This window comes from Alexandromys fortis, unplaced genomic scaffold (assembly GCF_014885135.2).
Source record: "Alexandromys fortis isolate MF-2015 unplaced genomic scaffold, M_Fortis_MF-2015_v1.1 scaffold_207, whole genome shotgun sequence".
Lineage (NCBI taxonomy): Eukaryota > Metazoa > Chordata > Mammalia > Rodentia > Cricetidae > Alexandromys > Alexandromys fortis.
In genome coordinates, this window is record NW_026068106.1 from 2,110,448 (window position 1) to 2,132,254 (window position 21,807).

The 21,807-nt window shown below is 40.6% G+C and overlaps 1 protein-coding gene across 5 annotated transcripts in view; it reads right to left on the reverse strand.

Annotated features, from left to right (window-relative positions):
* Pkhd1 (PKHD1 ciliary IPT domain containing fibrocystin/polyductin) overlaps positions 1-21,807 on the reverse strand; it is a 438,845-nt gene that overhangs the window by 408,706 nt on the left and 8,332 nt on the right. For 4 of the 5 annotated variants that reach the window (XM_050124100.1, XM_050124101.1, XM_050124097.1 and 1 more), the window contains exons 6-12: positions 18,582-18,639; positions 14,449-14,527; positions 9,368-9,442; positions 7,918-7,982; positions 7,430-7,469; positions 6,488-6,558; positions 1,201-1,302 (exon numbers count right to left, since the gene is read on the reverse strand). In XM_050124100.1, the coding sequence (XP_049980057.1) occupies positions 1,201-1,302; positions 6,488-6,558; positions 7,430-7,469; positions 7,918-7,982; positions 9,368-9,442; positions 14,449-14,527; positions 18,582-18,639 (490 nt within the window). The remainder of the gene's footprint in view (positions 1-1,200; positions 1,303-6,487; positions 6,559-7,429; positions 7,470-7,917; positions 7,983-9,367; positions 9,443-14,448; positions 14,528-18,581; positions 18,640-21,807) is intronic. The other variant, XM_050124099.1, reaches the window with a different exon arrangement.

Genomic DNA, 21,807 nt, shown 5'->3' on the forward strand with positions numbered 1-21,807 from the left:
CTCACATTTTCATGGCTGATCTTTGGCCAGTATGGGTCTGGGGAAACAGCTCAGTGATTAAGAACCCACGTTCAGTTCGCAGCATCCACATGGCAGTTCACAACTATCTGCAACTCTAGTTCCAGGGTATCCAGCTCTCCCCTGACCTCCATGGACACTGGCACACGTGCTGCATGTATGTATACTTGGGCTCACACACATAGACTCAGAATGAAATAAATGAATGGCAGCATTTAAAAACGGTTAATATAGATGTGAGGGACCACTCCATTCACATCAGGTAAAATCTGAGTGCAATTAAGTATTGTCTCATGTCACCTATATGGGTTATTTACATATATCTAAGTGCTCATCTTCAAATTTTTCAATATATTCTTAGAGATAAGGTTATATCATTTTCCACCTCCGTTCTACACTGCAGTTTTATATTTAGTAGACAATTGCCCCCAGAATAATCACAGATGGAACTAACGATTGTTAGGTGGTAATAATACGAATGAGAAAATTTGAAGAATCCTCAATGGTCTACATTAAGTTCAGAGCAATGTGACGGATATTGTCCAGTGATGTCTGATTTATTCTTTATGGACTCTATCTCACTAAAGAACTGAAAATTTTTAGACAAGAAAGATAAAGAAATGGAAAGCACTAAAGATCAGCAGAACAATGTCCTTTGTTTATGGCTAGAAACCAAATATGAGTGAGTACATCCCATGTTCCTCTTTTTGGGTCTGGCTTACCTCACTCAGGATAGTGTTTTCTATTTCCATCCATTTGTATGCAAACTTCAAGAAGTCCTTGTTTTTTACTGCTGAGTAGTACTCTAATATGTATATATTCCATACTTTCTTCATCCACTCTTCCAATAGCAATGAGTTTTTGATCCTATTGCACGAACTGGCTTTGTGGGAGCCTAGGCAGTTTGGATGCTCACCTTACTAGACCTGGATGGAGGTGGGTGGTCCTTGGACTTCCCATAGGGCAGGGAAACCTGATTGCTCTTTGGGCTGATGAGGGAGGGGGACTTGACTGGGGGAGGGGGAGGGAAATGGGAGGCGGTGGCAGGGAAGAGACAGAAATCTTTAATAAATAAATTTTAAAAATGTAAGAAAGCTTCCCTTCACAGTCTTGGGTCATTAGAGATAGAAACTCCTATAGCATTTAAAACTGAACCATTTACATCCATTTTAACATAATTACCTGCAATGGTAACCTGAGCAGAAGAGTCAAAGAAATCTCCTGTAATGGTGATGTCTGTTCTTCCACCAAGGCTCCCAACTTTTGGAAACACAGATTGGATTTCTGCAAGAGGTCATAAAAACGTAAGCTTCTAGATATGCACTATGATGTGCACTGGAAATAAGAGAAAACATCATAACATAATTCTTACACCGCAAGTCCAGCAGCAGTTGACGCTTTTCGAATTGTCATTTTAAATGTCCTTAATAATAAAAAGGACTATAAATATATAGTATAGATGACCAGTATTTATAAGCAAGGTCACTCACAGTATCAGCAAAAGTCTTTACACCCCTTATACTTTCTTATGAAATATGTCTCTTCCCATCGAGGGTTTGGTTTGACAATGGAGGACAATAGTTTACACCACATGGAAGAATCACTAATGGATGCACAGGGCAGAACTTTCGTTGCCCCAATCTTACTTCTTCCCCATGCTGCAGGCTTCAACCACAGGCACATGCGGATCACCCACACTGCTTTCAAGCCAAAGCCTCTACAGCAGTGGTTCTCAACCAGTGGGTCTCAGCCCCTTTGACGGGGCAGATCAGATATTCGCTTTATAATCCATAACAGTGGCAAAATTACAGTTATGGTGTAGTAATAAAATAATTTTATGATTGGGGTCACCACAACATTAGGAACTATATTAAAGGGTCACAGCATTAGAAAGGTTGAAAGTCACTATTCTATAGCAATACCCACAAGGATTTCATGTTATCCTTTCTTTAAAGATTTGGTTTAATTACGTGAGTGGGTGGGTGGCACTTGCAGATGCCAGAAGAGGGCATGAGACGATTTTGGAGCTGAGGTTATAGGTTGTTCCCAGTGTTGGTGCTGGGAACTTAACTTGGGTCTTCTGCAAGATCAGTGTGTGCTTTTAACCACTGAGCCATCCCTTCAGCCCCGTGTCCTTTCTTTAAATGCCCACAGTTTGAAGTTTGATTCTTTTCAGGGTGAAGAAGAGCTGTGATCTTTGATAAGTTAATTGTATATATGTGTGTATATATATGTATATAAGTTTACAATTATATACATATATAAACACTGTAATATACAGTAAACATATATTCAGAGCATGACATAAACTAAGTATATTTACTTAGGTCATGAATGCTTCTAAGTTCAAAAGAGGAATTTGTTTTTAAAAATTACTTTGCTCCTTGACATCTTCATGCATGAATAAGATGCATTCTAATAAATTACCTTCATCTCCCACCCTCTCAAGACCCTTCCATCACTACGAATCCTTTTCCCACATCTGAGTCTTTTTATTTTGTCTGGTGACCCACTGAGATTGGTCAACGGTGACTGTTCAGCCATAAGTTCAGTACTTTTCCCTGGAACTTGGTACACTCATCAGTGAGCCCAAAACCCAAGACAAGGACTCCCCCTCTTCCAGAATCTTTCAGTTTCCAATAGTTAAACAGAGAGGGATAAGAACTCATGACACCATCTTCCGCCATAACTGATGGCTAATGGGCCATCCTGGCTGTGCGGATGCAGGTTCAGTGCAGGTTAACTGCAGCTGCTGTGAGTTCAGGAATGCAGTGACTGCATCATGCCTGAAGGTGGCATCTTATGCCTCCCCTCCCTGTCTGGCTCCTACATACTTTCTGTCCTCTCTCCCACGGTGTTTCTCCAGTCTTACAGGAAGTGTGTTATTTATTTAAGGAAGTGTCTTATTTAGAGGTGAGCACTCAGTTATAGCTTATCCTCCACATCTGGAGCAGCTGCAGATGTGCCTTCACTATTGTTCACCGGAAATCTGGAGCAGCTGCAGGTCTCTGTGCTCACTATTGTTCACCAGAAGAAAAGGGTTTCCTGGCCTTTTAGGACAGCTGTGGTAGCACAATCTTTTTTGACATTCATAGTGGCTACTCGATTGCACTAGGAAGATAGAGACGAATTTGGAGTAGTTCCTTTCTTCAAGTCAGTGACTATGGTAAGGAAGTGCATGTATGAGGAATCTAATTACAGTACTTCAGGTCAGCTAAATTAGAGAGGCTCTGAGGCAGAGAAAGGCTCAGGAGAGACTGGGGTTACCGAGGAGAGAATAAACTTTCTGGGAATGATATCTGAACTGATGAGTTTAAACTCACCAAGGAAAGCTAAGCATACAGGTGTACATCTAGGTATAGCCCTGGAACCGGGAAGGTTGAAACCAGGGTCTAACAAAGTCAACACTGGCTTAGGTTATATATTAAGACTCTGATTCAGGAATAAAATGAAAAAATATATATAATTGACCACATAAAAGGGAGAGGGGATATTAAAACAAGTAATAGCCAGGATAGGAAAAAGGTTGTACAATGCATATAGTGTAGTTAGAATAGGTAGAGAGGTGGAAGTGAGGCAAGGGGGAGGAAGTGGAGAACAGGGAGCTGGAGAAGCACAGAAGGTAGATGAAGGCAGACTCCTGGGCTGTTTCTCACTGAAGATGATAATCCTTTAGAGCAATGTTTCTCGACCTGTGGGATGGTGGCCCCAATGGGGACTGAGTGACCCTTTCATGGGAACTGCCTAAGACCATCCTGCATGTAAGATATTTGAATTACAATTCATAACAGTAGAAAAATTCCAGTTATAAAGTAGCAATGAAAATAATTTTATGATGGGGAGGGGTCACCACAGCATGATGAAATCCTTTAGAAGGTCACAGCATTAGGGAAGTTGAGAACCACTGCTGTATAGGGTGTGCATGGTGAGGAAGAGGCAAGTGGGTGCTTGGTATAGAGACTCCTGGCAAATGGGTAGAACATGGACTGCAGAGGATAAATGTCAAGTCGGAGCCCTTAGAGATCATGAGAGCACGCTATTCAGGAGATTATGGGGCCCATAATGGCTCAGTGATTATACAGATAAAATAGATGTGCAAGCCAAGTGTAATGGCACAATCTTTTAATCCCAGAACTTGGGAGGCAGAGGCAAGCAGATATCTGAGTTCGAAGACAGCCTAATCTACAAACCAAGTTCCAGGACAGCCAGAGCTACACAGAGAATCTGTCTCGTAACTCAAATAAAATAAAATAAAATAAAATAAAATAAAATAAATAAAAAGTAGACATGCCATATTTAAGAAGCATATGAGAAACAAAATGAAAGAATTTGTGATTCTGTGAGCACGATCATAAAAAGGACAGAGAATTTTGAGTGAGTTCAAATCCTCTTCCTCACCAGCTACTTTAGACAATCTTTAGAGTTAAAAGGAAAAGCACCACATCATTCATTTCACAGATACTCAATCCAGGCTCAGCAACTCAGGGGCTTAACCACACTGGACTAGTTACCAAGTACTAGCCTGCAGAGGCTCAGCCCCAGACTCTACGGATTGTCCATATCCCCAGGGATGCCACTACTATGAAAATGCTTGTGCCTCTGAGTCTTCAGCCCAGGAAGTGTATGATAATGGATATTGTCAGCCTACCCCTCCAGCACGGCAGGGCTCTATAATCAGAGCAGAGTCGTGAAAGCCTGAGTTAAGGTACCAAAGACAGCATGCCTCCTGAAGGGTGTTGGTTAAGTGCATGAGGTTTTTCACCAGTTTGAAAGGACCTTTGGAAAAGTAGCATTCCCTCTTAATCTGTTTTCTCCATAGAAAATTAATGGTGATGTACCCTATCTTTTAGATAAAAGAAATGAATATTGAAGCTATATGCCAAACACTCAATAAGAGATTGATCATCTTGTTGCTCCTGTTACTGTGCATTCATCGGTATGGGTGTTTCTTCACAGCAGCTCTCGAACATACTAGACAAGACACGCCAGGGTCAGAATTTAGTTCCAGCAGCATCGTCTGTCCAGAGAATGAATGGCATTTGTCCAACCATCTATGAGATGATAGCTTTCTCATTTGGAGAGGCAGATTTTTGTTGCTTCTGAAATCTGAACCTCCCGCAGACTCGTTTTCAGTGGGTTTGTCATTGTATTAAAACCTACACACTGTGTGCACTCTTTAAATAACCAAGTGCCTACTGCTGAACTGAGTTCACAATTTCATGCAAGTTTCCAATTTCAGTGTTCTTCTTTCAGTACCAGGGTTTGACCATCAGAGGGCAACACCACAGCTTAGCATCAGAATAGGCAAGTTATAAAGCATTGGAAGAATGCATAAATTCAGAGATGGGCGCTAGAATGACCAGAAAGACATCCTGTTAAATTTTTTAACCACCACCTTTATTCTGTTCTTTTTTTTTTTTTTAGAACACAGAGGACGACATGACTATTGTTTATTTCATTCTGTCTATATCCATAGACTTCGCATAGACATCTACGATTGAGCCTCTTTGGATGCAGCGCTTGACAAGACATCTACCCACAACAGTTCACATCTATATCAGTAGTCCCATAGACTGCACTGGTGCTGAAAACTTCTTGTCATGTCTGTAAGGATGTATCACAGTACACACCACACATATCTGTGGTGTTGCTGGTGCATATAAACCTACTATGCTGCCATTGGGGGAGGATGAACGAATGGAATGGGAAGTGAAATAACTGCAACTTGCTACACAAATTATTAAACTGTCATACAATAACACAGTGTTAAAATGCAATAAAAAGCCTAACACAAACATGTACAATCTAGATTTAATAATAGTTCATTTAAATTGCATTGATCTGCTTATTATATTATACTATTCCTATACTTTTTTATGCTGTTGATGGTTATTATTCTTGCTTATAAAATAAAGAGCTCCTTGTAAAACAGTGTGCTTCATTACAGTGGCACCAGCTTCATGCATGTCATGTTTTCCTCATCTCCTACTTGCATGAAGTAGGCACAATGCATAGTTAAGCTGCAGCATCTGCATTTGATTTTTGTTGTTGTTGTTGTTTTGTTTTGGTTTTTGGTTTTTCGAGACAGGGTTTCTCTGTGGTTTTGGGGCCTGTCCTGGAACTAGCTCTGTAGACCAGGCTGGTCTCGAACTCACAAAGATCTGCCTGCCACTGCCTCCCGAGTGCTGGGATTAAAGGCGTGCGCCACCAACGCCCGGCCCAGCATCTGCATTTGTGTGCAGGAAAGCTATGAGGAAAACATGGTAACAAAAGCACCTAATGATGCTTCCTCAGAACATCAATAAACAAAGCAGGACTGTAAATACCAGCTGACACAGACTCAAGCAACTTCATTTCAACCTGAATCAAGATGTTATGTTAATGGCCAAAGAAAAACTGCCATAGGAAAAAAAAAAAAAAAGGAGAGTCTAACATTGGGTGAAGAAGACAGGATGAAGGGACAGAGTACCTGAGTGTGTCTGGTATAGGAACAGGTCCTGTTTAGCACTGATCAGCCAGGCTTCCTTGTGCACCATCGACCTTCAAAGGAAAATGAAGGCTTTTGGTAAAATGTCACCTACTGTTGCATTTTCTAAAAAAACTGACTGCTTGAAAGGAAGTTCACAGAATAACCTCCAATAAATTTAACAGTTTGGACACCAGCTGCCTTTGATAATGAGAAAACAGTATCAATGGATACAAACTCTTCTCATAGATAAAATGGTTGTATGGGAATAATCTCTCTTTTTTAGAACGTTAGAAGCATTAAAGGCAACAGCAAACGTGAATGGACCTGATACTGAGATAACGTACACTAGATAGATACAGTAGATTCCTACACTGGATAAATAGATACAGTAGAGCTCTACAATACAGTAGATCACTTTCAAGCTGAGAAGAAAGAGAAAGCAAATCCAAACTTTGAGTTATATACCCTTGTGTAGTTGTTAATATAAACACAATAAAATTAATTAATAAGAAACAATGCACTTTCAAGGGCAAAAACATCTAGCAGAACAAGAATAAAGGTGCACATAGAAATCCCGAATCCTAATTTATCTGAGTCTCCAAAGAATGATGAAATATGAACTCTTTATGTCTTGAACAAGGCAACGCCTATAAAGACACAATGAGTCTCAGCAAAACTGCATCCCACAACACATGTGAGCGCTACATCAGCATTCTCCTTTGACTTAAGGACTAGTCCTTAAAATTCTGTACCGTCCCTGTACTGAAACATTTGTGATGCCCATAGGTAAGACAGAGCACAATGCTCACTCAAGTGAAGGAAACCAAGGAGATGTAGGACACTTTCTATATTCTATTGGTGTACAATTGGAAAGACGAGAGTAGTATACAGGATGTTACGCATAATACAAGACAGACAGATTTGTCTGCCCCAGTTACTTACCTCCCTTTGTTAAATACTGAGAAACTAACATTTTGGGAACCTGAAACACAAGGAAATAACTATGAATACAGGTCTACACATGAATCTCCTAGGCCAGGATATTGCTACCCTAGGCTTAATGCTCCTACATCATCATTACTGTCCAAGCCTGGAATTTCTTTTATGTTGCCCAAGAAAAGATCTCATGGACTTTCATGACAAAATGGACACATGTAAGTCAAATAAAGCCCAGGGCTTAGACTGAGATGAAGCATGATTTAAATCCTAACATACTAGTGGACATTGTCTATATAATCGCTTGTAAAGTAAAATCACTGATTATGACAAATAAATCGGTTGATAAGGAAGTTGTTTGGTGTAGTGTTTTTTAAAGTTATTTTTGTAGCAATTATTATTATCATGATTCTATCTGAAGAATATTTTTCACATTTCTGGATTATCAAGAAAGAAATGGATGAGTCTTTTAAATAATTAGCTCTAAAACAGACCAATGTAGTCGCCTTCCACACGGCACTGCACAGTTCCAAGGCCATGTTCCTCCTGGATGGGAAAACTGAGAAAAACATATTGAAGTAAGAATAACCAGGAAATTTCTTAGAATACCAAACTATTTAAGAAAACAATATATAGAAGTCAAATTAGCCAGAGAAACTGAAGCATATTGAAGGCATAGTAAGGTCATGGTCAAATACTTATGATAATACTAACTAGAGTTGTCAACATATAAGTCACATGCCAAATGCAGAGTGTGGGAATCAAGACTTAACTTACTCCTAATTTCTAGGGATTTTTTTCCAAAATCTATTTTATGATGAGTAAAATAAAATCTATCAAAGATAAGAGTTAAAAACAGACAATTTCATGCAAATGAATTGAAGACATTAGGGAAAAAAAACTATAGAATAGACTGTGGCTTCACTAAATACTCAGCCCAAGAAGCCAGGCCATAGCACACAATTCTTATAATAACCACAAAGGAAAATTAATCCACCTGGTTGAAATCAAAGTAAACATCTAGTCAAATTGTGGCTATATGACCTAGAGCATGTAGACAATGTTTTTTAAAATATGTCATAATGGGACTTTGTGTGGGCAAGGCTAGTCAAACCTAGCTCTGGCTTTTATTAAGAGGGCCTGTCTCTTTGAACAGGAAGGGTGAGAAATAGATCTATTATAATTCCACACACCAAACTTGAAACTACATGTATGCACATGTAAAGACTCATATATACATTCCCCATACACATGAAAACATGCATACACAACATGAACATCACAAGCGTTTTAAAAGGGAGTAAAGGATAACACGTTTCAGGTAAAGCATTCCTGGTCATTATAGTCACAGTGATTAGGACATGGATTATGGATGCTAGTTAGTCACACAGGGATACAGGCTCAACTCTGCTGCTTGCTCTCTGAAATCCTGTGTGCTCTGAAAAAAAAATAATCATATGCACGTATCACACGATGATTGACTAACTTCAGTGCAGAGCACTGGACAAGCCTTGGCACGGGCCTGTGCCTTTAATAAACAGGGCCTAGCCGGGCGATGGTGGCGCAAGCCTTTAATCCCAGCACTCGGGAGGCAGAAGCAGGCGGATCTCTGTGAGTTTGAGACCAGCCTGGTCTACAGAGCTAGTTCCAGGACAGGCTCCAAAGCCACAGAGAAACCCTGTCTCAAAAAAAATAAAAAATAAATAAAATAAATAAACAGGGCCTACCTGTTTTCACAAAAGGTTTTAGATTCTGATCTAATTTTTATTTTCAACTGATTCCCAATTCTTTCATCTTTTCCAGTGACTTTAAAGATAAGACAGCTAACTGTTGCACTTGACTTACATTTTTAAAAAGATCAGTCTATGCTTTTGAGGATGTGCTGTGGAAGAAAAGGGAAGAACACTTGTTCACAAGGAAACAGTAACAACAAAAACAACTCACCAGCTTCCTGTCTGCTTATTGACAACAGAACAAGGAGTAAGCCATTTGTCTTTGCCAGCTTCCAGGATCAATGGGCTGGATTGGAGGGCAGAAAAGAAAAACAAAGACAAAAAATAATAGCTTAGTGTTCCCAGTAAACACAGCTGCCAAAAGACTGAATGCTGTGAACTTTCTCCTCTAAGCCTAACCAGAACCACTGCAGGGGACTAGGTGAAGATGGTAACTTTCCTCCCGGGGACAGTAGAGGTACCCTTAGGGCCTATGCTTCCATCACTGCTAATGGAGTTTTATCCCAAATTTCCCCTCATCTCCATGATGGCAATGCTTTGTCTGCACAGTTATTGAGCATGTGCCCTCATTGTCTCCTTTTAAAAGCTGAACCCCAAATTAAGGCTGAGATAGATCCAAGCAGTGAAAATGGCACATTAGCTAAGGGTGTTCTTGGACTTTCTGTTCCCAGTAGAGTCATTTTTTTTATTAAAAGAAGTAAAAAAAAAAAAAGAAGTTAAGCATTTCTTAATGCTAAAAATAGAGTACAGAATGAAAAAGATAGAGAAGCAATAGGAAACGCCTCTAAGACCTTTAGGGGTGAAGAAAAAATTAGACACACAATATAGACAGCATGCAATTGGGTAAATAATGAGGAAATGGTTCTTCTGATTTATAAATCATCACTATGATTGCTGAGTTTGTTGGGTGACAGCAGCTGTCTAGAGTGCCCCATGAACTCTGGTCTTCTCCCCAGCACAGATGATTTCATAGTAATGTTTTATACTATATGCAAACATATATCCTGGCAGCAGTTTTCCCTCCCTCCTCTTCTCCCCACCACCCCACCACCCTTTGTTCCCACCCTGCAATTCACTCCTCCTCTGTTTCTTTTTAGGAGGTGACAGGTCTCCCATGAGTATCAGCAAAACATGCACACTAAGGTCCAGTAAGACTAAGCACCTCCCCGTGTATTAATGGTGTAGGAGTTCCTTTTGGTTGTGTGTTGCTTTCATTTCTTAATGAATAAAGAAACTTCCTTGGCCTGGTTGATAGGGCAGAACTTAGGTAGGCGGGGAAGAAAGGCAGAGTGGAGGAGAGCTGCCATGGAGCAGCTGCAGATGGATGCTAGGAATTTTACCTGATAAGCCACTGCCATGTGGCAATACACAGATTAATAGAAATAGGTTAAATTAAGGTGTAAGAATTAGCCAATAAGGCTTTGTGGGACCTAGGCGGTTTGGATGCTCACCTTACTAGACCTGGATGGAGGTGGGTGGTCCTTGGACTTCCCACAGGGCAGGGAACCCTGATTGCTTTTTGGGCTGACGAGGGAGGGGGACTTGATTGGGGGAGGGGGAGGGAAATGGGAGGCGGCGGTGGGGAAGAGACAGAAATCTTTAATAAATAAATATATAAATAAAAAAGAATTAGCCAATAAGAAACTAGAGCTAGTGGGTCAAGCAGTGATTTAATTAATACAGTTTCTGTGTGGACATTTCAGGGCTCAGCTAGCTGGGCAGCCAGGATGAACAAGCAGCCCCTCCTTGCAACATATTAAGGCTTGGCAAGGTGACCCAATATGAGTAGTATGGTCCCAAAAGCCATCAAAAGAGTAGGAGACTGTTGTCTGAGCTTTCTGTCCTGCCTGGATCCTGCAGTCGTTAGGTCCCAAAAAAAATCACACAGAGGTCTACATTAGTTATAAACTGATTGGCCCATTAGCTCAGGCTTCTTATTAACTCTTATAACTTATATTAATCCATTATTTGGGTACCTTGTGCCCTCATTTTTGTTGAATTCTAGGAAGTCTTTAACTACTTTCTTTATTTCTTCCTTGACCCAGTGTTAACTCCATAGAGAGTTAAGTTTCTATGAGTTTGTCAGCTTTCTGTTGTTTCTGTGGTTGAAATCCAGCTTTAATCCATGGTGGTCTGATATGACATAGGTGGTTATTTCAGTTTTTTGTATCTCTTGAGACTTATTTTGTGACTGAGTATAAGGTCAGTTTTGAAGAAGTTTCCATGTGGTATTGAGAAGAAGGCATATTCTTTTGTGTTTGAGTAAAATGTTCTGTAGATGTCTGCTAAGTCTACTTGAGTCATACATCTGTTCTGTTATTTCTCTGCTAGATTTCTGTCTGGATGACCTGCCCTTTGCTGAGAGTCGGGTGTTAAATTCTCCCACTATTATTGTGTGGGGATCTATATGTGATTTAAGCTTTAGTAATGTCTCACAAATTTGGGTACCCTTACAATTGGAACATAAATGTTCAGAAATGAAACATCATCTTTGTGGATTTTTCCTGATGAATATGAAATATCCTTCTCCATCTCTTTTGATAAATTTTGGTTGGAAGTATATTTTGTTACCTATTAGGATAGCTACACCAGCTTGCTTCTTAGGTCCATTTGATTAGAAAATCTTTTTCCAATCTCTTACCCTGAGGTAATGTCTATCTTTGATGTGAAGGTGTGTTTCTTACATACAGCAGAAAAATGGGTCCTGCTTTCACACTCGTTATGTTACCCTGTGTCTTGTCTTTTTATTGGTGAATTGAGTTCATTGATATTGAGGGATATTAATGACCATTGATCGCTGATTTCTGTTATCCTGTTGTTTGTGGTGGTAGTGTGTGTGTGTGTTTGTGTCTCTGTGTGTGTGTTTGTGTCTGTGTGTGTATCTGTGTGTCTCTGTGTTTCTGTGTTTGTATGTTTCCCTTCTTTGGGTTTTGCTCATGTGAGATTACCTATTGCCTGTGTTTTTGTGGGTGTAGTTAACTTCCTGGGATTGGAGTTTTCCTTCTAGTACCTTCTGTAAGACTAAGTTTGTGGATAGATTTTTTTTTTAAAAAAAAATTTGACTTTGTCATGAAATACCTTGTTTTTGCCATCTATGGTGATTTGACAGACAGTTTTGTTGGGTATATAATCTGGGCTAGCATCAGTAGTCCCTTACAGCCTGCAAGGTATCAGTCCAGGTCCTTCTGGATTTCAGAGTCACCACTAAAAAGTCAGGTGTGATTCTAATAGGCCTGCTTTTTATGTTACTTGGCCTTTTCCCTCTGCCACTTTTAGTATTCTTTTTTGTTCTATATGTTTAGAGTTTTGATTATTATATGACAAAAAGGATTTTCTTTTCTAATTCAATCTATTTGGAGTTCTGTAAGCTTCTTATACTTTCATAAGCATGTCTCTCTTCAGGTTGGGAAATTTTTCTTCTATTATTTTGTTTAATATGTTTTCTGGTTTTTTGAGAAGTGTTTCTTCTTCTTGTATTCCTGTTATTCTTATATCTGGTCTTTTCACAGTGTCACAGATTTGCTGGATGTTTTGTGTTACAAATTTTTTAGAATTAACATTTTCTTTGACTTTTGAATCTATTTCTTCTGTTATGTCTTCAATGCCTGAGATTCTTTTTTCCATCTCTGGTATTCTGTTGGTGATGCTTGTATCTATAGTTCCTGTTCACTTACCCAGATTTTCCATTTTCCAGAATTCCCCTCACTTGTGTTTTATTGATTGCTTTTATTTCCATTTTCAGATCTTGGCAGTTTCTTTATTTGTTTGTTTTTGTCTTTTTTTAAATTTATTTATTATTTTATTGATTTTATTGAGTTATACATTTTTCTCTACTCCCCTCCCTGCCTCTCCTCTACCCTTCAACTTTCTTCCATGGTCCCCATGCTCTGCTTTGGCTGTTTTTTTTTTTATGAATTTATTGATTTCTTCCAATTTTTGTTTATCTTTCCCTCAATTTCTTTAAGGGATTTCTTCATTTCTTTCAGGACCTCTATCATCTTTATAAATTCACTTTTAAGAATATTTTCTTTATTTTTGTTTTATACAGGGTTTCTGTGTGTAACAGCTCTGGCTATCCTGGAACTTCTCTATAGACCAGGCTGGCATCGAACTCACAGAGATCCACCTGCCTTTGCCTCCCAAGAACTGGAATTATGGGCACATATCACCACTATGATTGTTTTCTTGTGCTTCAGCTGTGTTGAATTGTTCAGGTCTTGCTTTTGTGGATGGCAGGGCTCTGGAGATGCCATAGTGTCTTTTCTGTTATTGATTGTGTTCTTACACTGGCGTTTAGACATTTGCATTTGGGATGATTGGTGTTGATTCCTGCATTCGTCTTTGTTGTATGTGTGTTTTGTTCCATGATTTCTCTTTCCTCTCTGGTCTTCTGGCCTCTGGTTCAGCCAAAGTCTTCTTGCAAAGTTGTAGATCAGGAGATGAAATTCAGGGGAAGGGTGAGTCTATGGTCCCTAGATCTGATCTAGCCTCTGGGATCCCTAGGACCAGCCTGGCCTCCAGTATAGGTGCTGGGACTGGGCACTCTAGATCCAGCCTGTACTCCTTAAAGCTGAAGTCTGCTTCTGTGGTAGACCTGGATATGGAGCCCAGGGGTGAGGGTGCAGTTTGGAGGTGTTGCACAGGCTTACAGGAGTTTAGAGGGCAGTGGACAGTGTCTTCCCTAGGGTCCCTAGGACCACTCTAGCCTCCAGTAAAGCTGCTGGGCTGTGGGCCCTAGTGGGGAACCCAGGGGAAGGGGAGCAGTCTGCAACAATTTATACTTCTAAAATAGCCATTAAAGAAAGGCATGTTCACATTTAATCACTCCCAATACACATTACAAGCTACACAGTCTTTAGTACCTGAGCCCATGGTTCCTTCCCTCTTTGGAACTTGAGCCCACACTTCCCTCTCATCCCACTAACAGGACTTCTGAATGCATGCATGGGCAATGATTAAAAGGAGGAGTTAATGAAGTTTAGTGTTACTTTAACCTAAGAGAGGATGGGTGAAAGGAAGGGTAAGAATCAGAAAGGAAAACCCTTGAATGCAGTTACAGTGCCGTTCACATGCCCAGTTTTTACTTCTCAGAAAAAAATAAAAAACTCAAAAAAATCTGGAGGTTGCAAAACATTCACAAAGTAAAAGCTGAAATCTGGTGCACCAGGGACCATAAACTGCATAGAGAAAAATGGCAGTTCTGTGCAGGGCCCTTGCAATTTGCTGCTGCAGAGGAAGCTACCGATCTGCACACGAGTAGCCAGGTGAACACAGGAACAAACCTAGGCTTACCTGTCAATGTAGTTTGCCTCAGGATCAAGGGTTTCCAACTGGTCAGCAATGATCCAGCCATACACCTGTATTACTTGTCCTGTTTTAAAAAACAGTTCAAAATGCAATGAGCTTAGCGCAAACTCCAAATGAGTGACATAAGTTCTACTAGCCTTTGTTTTGTTGCATATACCCAACCAAGGCACGGGTGTATAAAATTAACAGGTTTAATAAATTATATAAATGTGAAATGAGTGTTAGAATCCAGTAATCAAGGTTACACACCAGGAAGGCTAAAATAATGGAATACCTAAAACATTGATTGCACAGAAGTTGAGAGTAGAATAGTACCTACCTATTCTACTGGGAAGAACAGGCTGGGAAGAATCAGTGAGAAAGAGGGATAAGCCAAGGTTGACAAATGGCAGCTTAAGTTCCAGTGAGAGGGGAAAAATAAGTCCTGGTATTCTACTGCACAATTTGGTGACTTTAATAATGTCAGTGCACTATGTTTGAAAATCTAGAAAGACTTTGAGTATCTTCAAAAATATCTTTGAGGAGACAGATATGCATATTTTGATATGAACATATACAGCATGTGCACACATTAAATAATAAATGATATCCTCTGTGTGTGTGTGTTTGTGTTTTATGTGCAATATCTCTCAACACTCATGAAAGCAGCTTCTTTTTACAATAGATGGCGATTAACACAGAGACTTAAAATTGGTCAACATATAAAGCATATGGAGTATTTAGCTGTATCTGGGAATATCCATATCACACCCCTCCCCCCCCCAAGTACTCAAGGATCATTGTGGAAGCGGGGTAAAAAGATTATAGGAGTTAGAGGCAGGGATGGTGACTAAGAAACAGTGTTTTTCAGACACAATGGGTCAGTTGCCGGAACAAACAAACTCACAGCACTAGAGGAAACAGCATGCACAAAACATGTGCAAGCTAAAAGCAGACAACATGCTAGCCTGGAATAAGGGAGGTTAGCATGAAACTCTACCCCTAGATACAGAGCTACTGGCAACAGGAAGCTGCAGAGAGAGGAGGCATAATTTTCTTTAAGAGTGTGGCCCCTGGTAAGTCATTCACACTCCAGTGGAAGGCCACCCCAAAAAGTCCAGGGGCATAAATTGCACTTGGTATTTGTTTGTTATAAGGAAGATAAAATAAAACACAAAGCTGCATGGGTAAGGAAGGGGAAGTGAATCTGGACAGAGTGGGAAGAGAGGATAAATGTAGTAAAATATATTGTGAGAAATTCTCAAAGAACTAATAAAAATGAGAACACAAAACGAAAAGCTAAATGAAGAGGCCGTATCACACAATCTCTGATTAGTCTTCAAGGATCCTAATTATCTTCCATATCTCAAAGTACAAAAGACAAAAGACCCTCATGAGCCAAACAGACAGGAGCTAAAGATAAGCACAAAACAGCAAGAGAGTTAAGGCTACAGTCCAGATAATGGACATATGTCGTTCACTCAGCAAATATGCTGTTCAAAGACAGAGTGAGTCATGGACTGTCGAGTTCCTATAACACCAGCTACTCAAGATATACAGGCAGTAATATTATCATAAACTAGCTTCGCAGATGAGAGGGGTAGTGTTAGTTCAGTAAAACCTCAAGAGATACTTGGGGTCACTGTGTCCAGAAAACTCTGAGTTTCTCCATGAGCACTTACAGCTGCTGCACCTCTGGATTCTCTTCATGTTGTTGTGTGTGTCATTGGTGAGAGCGACTTTCATCTGTGGTCATTACATGGCTAGCACCGAACCTTATAGGTGCATAAAGAGAAAAGGTGGGTCCTTAATGACTGAGACAAAGGTTAGAGTTCCCATAAATCTCCTGCTGCTGCTAAATGGGCAGAATAGTTCTCCTTAATGTGAATGAAGCTGCCTGATTGGCTTCCAAGTTCTCTGGGAAGAGGTCAAGTTTTGTTATGTTCCACTTGAAAATAAATAGCAGGTTACAGAAATTAGAAAATCCCATAGGGTCTTTGTCCATAAACAGAGAAGCCCAACAGAGGCTGACAAATGGGCAAAGCAGAGCCCAGTGCCAGGGGATTGCACGCCACAGTGAAGGACTGTTAAGTACTTAGAAAAATCCAACAACCCGTAAAACGCCATCTTGTATGTAGCTACCTCATTCTGCATGTCCCTGGCTGCTACTCTGGGCAAGCATCCCAAATGAAATGAGAGTAATTGTCTAGAAAGTGATTGCAGAGATGCAACCAGATTATGCCTTGAGGGACCACTCTGACAAGGCCAGCCACCAATCGTTCCCCCCAGAAGATGAAAGAGACAGTGTGCAGAACTCCACCTTGGCGAGACAAACAGGTTTGACAGATCTGGAGAGCAGCTGACATCCCACCTCATGTTGCCAATGGCTCCTTATTCATCCCTCATCAGAATAAGATGTCTGTCACCTTATCTGGAGCCTTCTACAGACAGACACCAGGAACCCAAATAACTGTATAACTGTCACAGTTTGCATTCTTTTTCATGAGACGTGACCATGTCTTGGTTAATCAAACGAATGCAATGGAATATATCTGTGAAAGTATCATATTAGTAAGATAATGCCAAATTCTTGTTCTTTAGAATATATTTTAAATACACACATACATAAATTTTGCCTAAACACTGTAACATGAAAACACTGTCTGTAACACAGATATTCATTCTTATTATCTTAACCAGTCAATCACTTCAAAAACAATTAGATCAAATTATGCAGTCTGACATAATCATACCTAAAAACCTAGCAACATGGCCTTGTAAGATGGTTCAGTGGGTTTTAAAAGGCACGCCCCATTGAACACGGTGACCTGAGCTTCATCCCTGAACCCACACGGTAGTAGGAGAGAACCAGCTCCTGAAAGTTGTCATCTGACCTCCACACACAAGCTGTGATACCTGTGCACATGTACATGGTACGCGCACACACACTAAAGATATGGAAATAAGCAAATGTAATGATTTCTTTAAAATTAGCAATGATGTTCCCAGTTGGATACCTTACTGAAAATACAGAACAAATGAAAAATCTGATATATACGTACACATAGGAATTTGCCCATTAAAAAAAATAGTAAGGTACATTTTTAAAATCTGTGTTTACTATTCAGTTTTAAAGAAAACTTACAAAGTTACTGGGTCTATGTCTCGGAGCATCTGCTTCTTCTTTGTAAATCCCCTACCCTTGCAAAACCTCCTTGTCCACCCTTCTGACTCTAATATGCCTGTGTTTCGTCCTTTCCAAGTCTTTTAACTAAGATCAAGTACATATGTCTGTGTTTCTCTAACTCACGAACAAATCTTCAGGTAAACATCAAGGTTAATAGCATTCTGAGCTGTATCCACTACCAGTTGACACACGTCAAAATAGTAACATCCACGGGCTTTATCTCACTTCAAACCTCAGCTGCAACACTTATTCCTGATAGGACTTTAAAGTGGCAGTTCTCAACCTGTGGGTCTCAACACCTTTGGGTGGGGGGGTCACATATCAGATATCCTGCATAGCAGATATTTATGTTATGATTCACAACAGCAGCTAAATTACAGTTATAAAGCAGAAACAAAATAATTTTATGGGTGGGGACTTAAAAACTTGAGGAACTGTATTAAAGGGTCGCAACATTTAGCAAGGTTGAGAACCATTACTTTGAAGAAACAATTTAATCCTCAGATACCTCATTTCTTTCTCTTCAATATGAGAAATAGTTCCCGTAGCATCAGGTTTTGTGATCCTCAGATAATAATACATATGGAGAGTTAAAAACGTAAGTTAGCACACAGTAAGGGTTCAGTGAGGAGTTCTGGGATGGACTATTTCATGTGGGAATAAAATGAGTGGTGGTGATTTCTATATTCTGCAGGCTCCTGTGTTCAATACTTTGGATTTTGTCAGACTGTCTCTTTTTTTTTTTTATCATGTTTTGGAATTGTTGTTATCAGTAAGGTCATAGAACAAAAGTACTTAAAGGGAAAAAACAAACTAATTTAAGAAACCAGAAGCTAAAACTTATTTTCAAAATAAGAAGCTAATGGACTATAGAGACCACACACTGGTACAAGTGTTTACAAGGTTGGCAAAGAGATTCACGATTATTCATGGTTAGCAGAAGAGGTCTTACCTGGAACTCCACTTGGCGGGTTAACGTGATATACAACAGGTGTCTGTGCCTTGGAAAACTGAAAGTATCATCAAAAGGGAACATTTTATTAGAATCCACTTGACCACAAAAGCCACAAACTGGTCCTCAGAAAGCAGGAGTGGAGAACAGGATGTATTGCCCTGATCACGTCACACCTGCTTCTTGTTATCCTCACGCTAGTCCCACGAAGCAGGAATGACGGGCATCATTATGTTCTGCAGACGAGTTCAAGGACTCTGTTCGAGGCCATGCATCTCTCTACCCTGTACCATACAATTAATATCTTGCAAACCTCTTTCTATCTACTTACCTGCCACACCCAAGGACATATTTTGCCAAAAAGAAAGGTGGATAAGGTACGATCCAGAGTGTCACTCTTTTGATTCCATTACTATAATCTAATAGCTTTGAGACGTAAAGATTCATATTTACCTAGAAAAGAATTAATTTTAAGCAGGAAGGGGGTAGTTTAAATTATTGCCAGCTAGCCATAATAGGAAGTTGGATATATATATGAGCAAAGTTGGAAAAACAAAAGGCACCTGTTTGTGGGAAAATATTCAAGAAATGAGAAGGAACACTGTTCTTCAAGAAGGAGGCCATGGCTCTGTCATGGCTCAGTGAATAAGACGTTTGTCATGTAGGCGTGAGGACCTGAGTTTGAATCCCCACGACCCACAGAAAGTCAGATGCATCTGTTATCCTGGTGCTCCTATAGTGATTTGAGAAGTGGAGACAGATTCTCTGGAGGTTCGTGGAAAAGCAGCAGAGAGTCTGACTGAAACAAGGTAGAAGCAAAAGACAGACAGAAACCCAAGATTCTCCTTTGAACTGCATATGTTCACCAAGCCCACGTGTGAACACACACACACACACACGCACACGCACATGCACATGCACATGCACAAACACAGGAGGGAAATAACATTTATGAAAGAAGTGGGAACATGCTGAAGCCTAGTCATGGAAACTCAAAACCAACTTACAATGTCCCTTTCTTAAAACATTGTGCTTGCTTTGCCTGGCCTGAAATGTAGAAGACGTCTGTACTCCTGTCAATCCATCTAAGAGCCCATTCATGGTTGACTGGTGTACTGCTGAGAAGGAAAGGGGGCTTGAGATAATTCCAGAAGTCTAGGTTAGGCTAAGAGTAGAGCCTTGCTGCGTCCCAGGCTACGTGAGGAAATGGAGACACATACGTAGCAGGCTGGACTGATCAGACCAAGATTTGACCCAGGAGTTAATGTTTCACTCAGGAAAGAGACTTAATCGCCATACTAGATGCCTAGGCTGCTTCCTTTCTAAACACCTACAATGCTTCCCACTTACAAAACAAATTACAGCAAACTGTTTTGTTTGGGCTGCATCCAGCTTCCTGGGAGTCCAAATTCCCAGGGAGACGATTACCAGAGAACAACCGTGGTTAATCAACGGCCCTAATCAGGCATCTGGAATGAAAAGGCTTTTCAACCAAGACGATGGTGCCCTGTTGAGTGTGGAGTGTAAGTATTGATCTACACAGCACAGTTTGCCACCAAGGCCATTTTCCCCATTCTTTATGGGAAAGGGTTAGAAACTAGTTCACAGAAAACACGCACAGTCAGGGGGTCCCGAGAAGGCTACTGTGACTTCACAGATTAAGAACTCGCTGTGATCTCAACAGAGGATAAAAATTAATGCAGTTCCACACATGATGCCAACCCGACCCAATAGCTGCTCTCTACCTTTCTTCTCCCACGGGGAGGCCCTTCCTTCCGAAGTGACTTCCGTTGGAATTTGAAAGAAGTTGTTGATGCCCTTCCTTGCACTCATTAAAAACTGAGGCAGATGGAGCAGATCACTTCAAAGCAAATACTGACACACACCTCTAGGTTTCCAACTTGAAATAGATGTGCTGTGACATCTGCCATCCTTCAAGAAGTTAGTGGGGACATATAGACTCATTGCTTCCTTCCCAGTCCTCAGAGAGTCCTGGGGTGTATTTAGGGTTAAACCACAATGCAATTTTTAACTTGCAATTCTCTCTGTATTCATAAAACATAAAATAGTACTGTTTCTCAGAGAAACAGAATTCTGGTCACCCACTAGGCTGGAGACAAAACAGTAAGAAATTAATGAGCTTCCAAAGCAGGCTGCCTACCTGCTGATCCCTGAACCCAGTGAGGTCAGCAGCAGCAAGATGGGAAGGTAGGTGGGCCAGAAAGGGGTGGCAAAACCAGCGGATTAGGAGGATAAAGTCACAGCCGCCAGCTGCCTGATAAACCTTCTGTGAGTCCTTCAGACTTGTCAGTGCCCGCAGCAGGCTCTTTGGAGTGGGCTGGCAAGATGGAATTAATTTTTAATACCCATGGTTCCCTCAGTCCCAGTCCCAAAGCAGAAAGGCACACTGCATCTTAGTTCACTCAAGCGCCTCTCATTAACTGCATCCCCTGTTGATAGTTCATCAACTCAGCAAGTTAGCAGAGACACTGCTCGACCTGTTTTCTTTAATGCACAATTTCGGGAAGTGTGTTTCCACCACCCCTGTCCTTACTGATCTTTATAATAAGTACTTCCTGAGGCGAAGGGAGCCTGGTGTTTCGGGAGTGCTCAGACACTTCTCTCTGATGGTCCCTGAGCCCGGGAGAGGTGGGGCTACGGTTCTTAAGGAGAATGAATAATGGAACGTTGTTTCTTCCTTTCGCTATGTACTTACAGAGACAAATTCTTTAGACAGTAATATTCTCTTGGGTTGAGGATCACATTGTTAACTGTGATTGGACAACAAATTCCAAATTTCAAAAAGTTAGTGCTGATCTGATAGTCAAGTTGAGTTTGGTCTTGACTGTAAAGCAGCATGACCTAATGACTCAGTTCTGTTCTCTGTAGTTGTTAAGCAGAGCTCTTGAGCACCACTGGGAGCACTGCTGGAGCACTACCTTTCACGAGTGCCTGCTGCAAAGGTTGTTCTCTTGCAGCACACTTTCCTACAAGATTTTAGGCTGATCAAACATAAAAGTAAGCCTAATCTACATATGAAGGGTCTAAATTAAATAATATCAGATGCTGGACTGAAGGAAACTGCTCTCAGGTCTGCCATCTTGCCTTCTTGATCTGCCTGACTGTGAAGGAGAGTTCCAGCAGCAAAGGGCCTTTCAGACTAGTGTCAGGAAGAACAGAAAAAGGTGCCCTGTAGCAGGGGGCAGGGAGATTGGGTCCCTCAAAG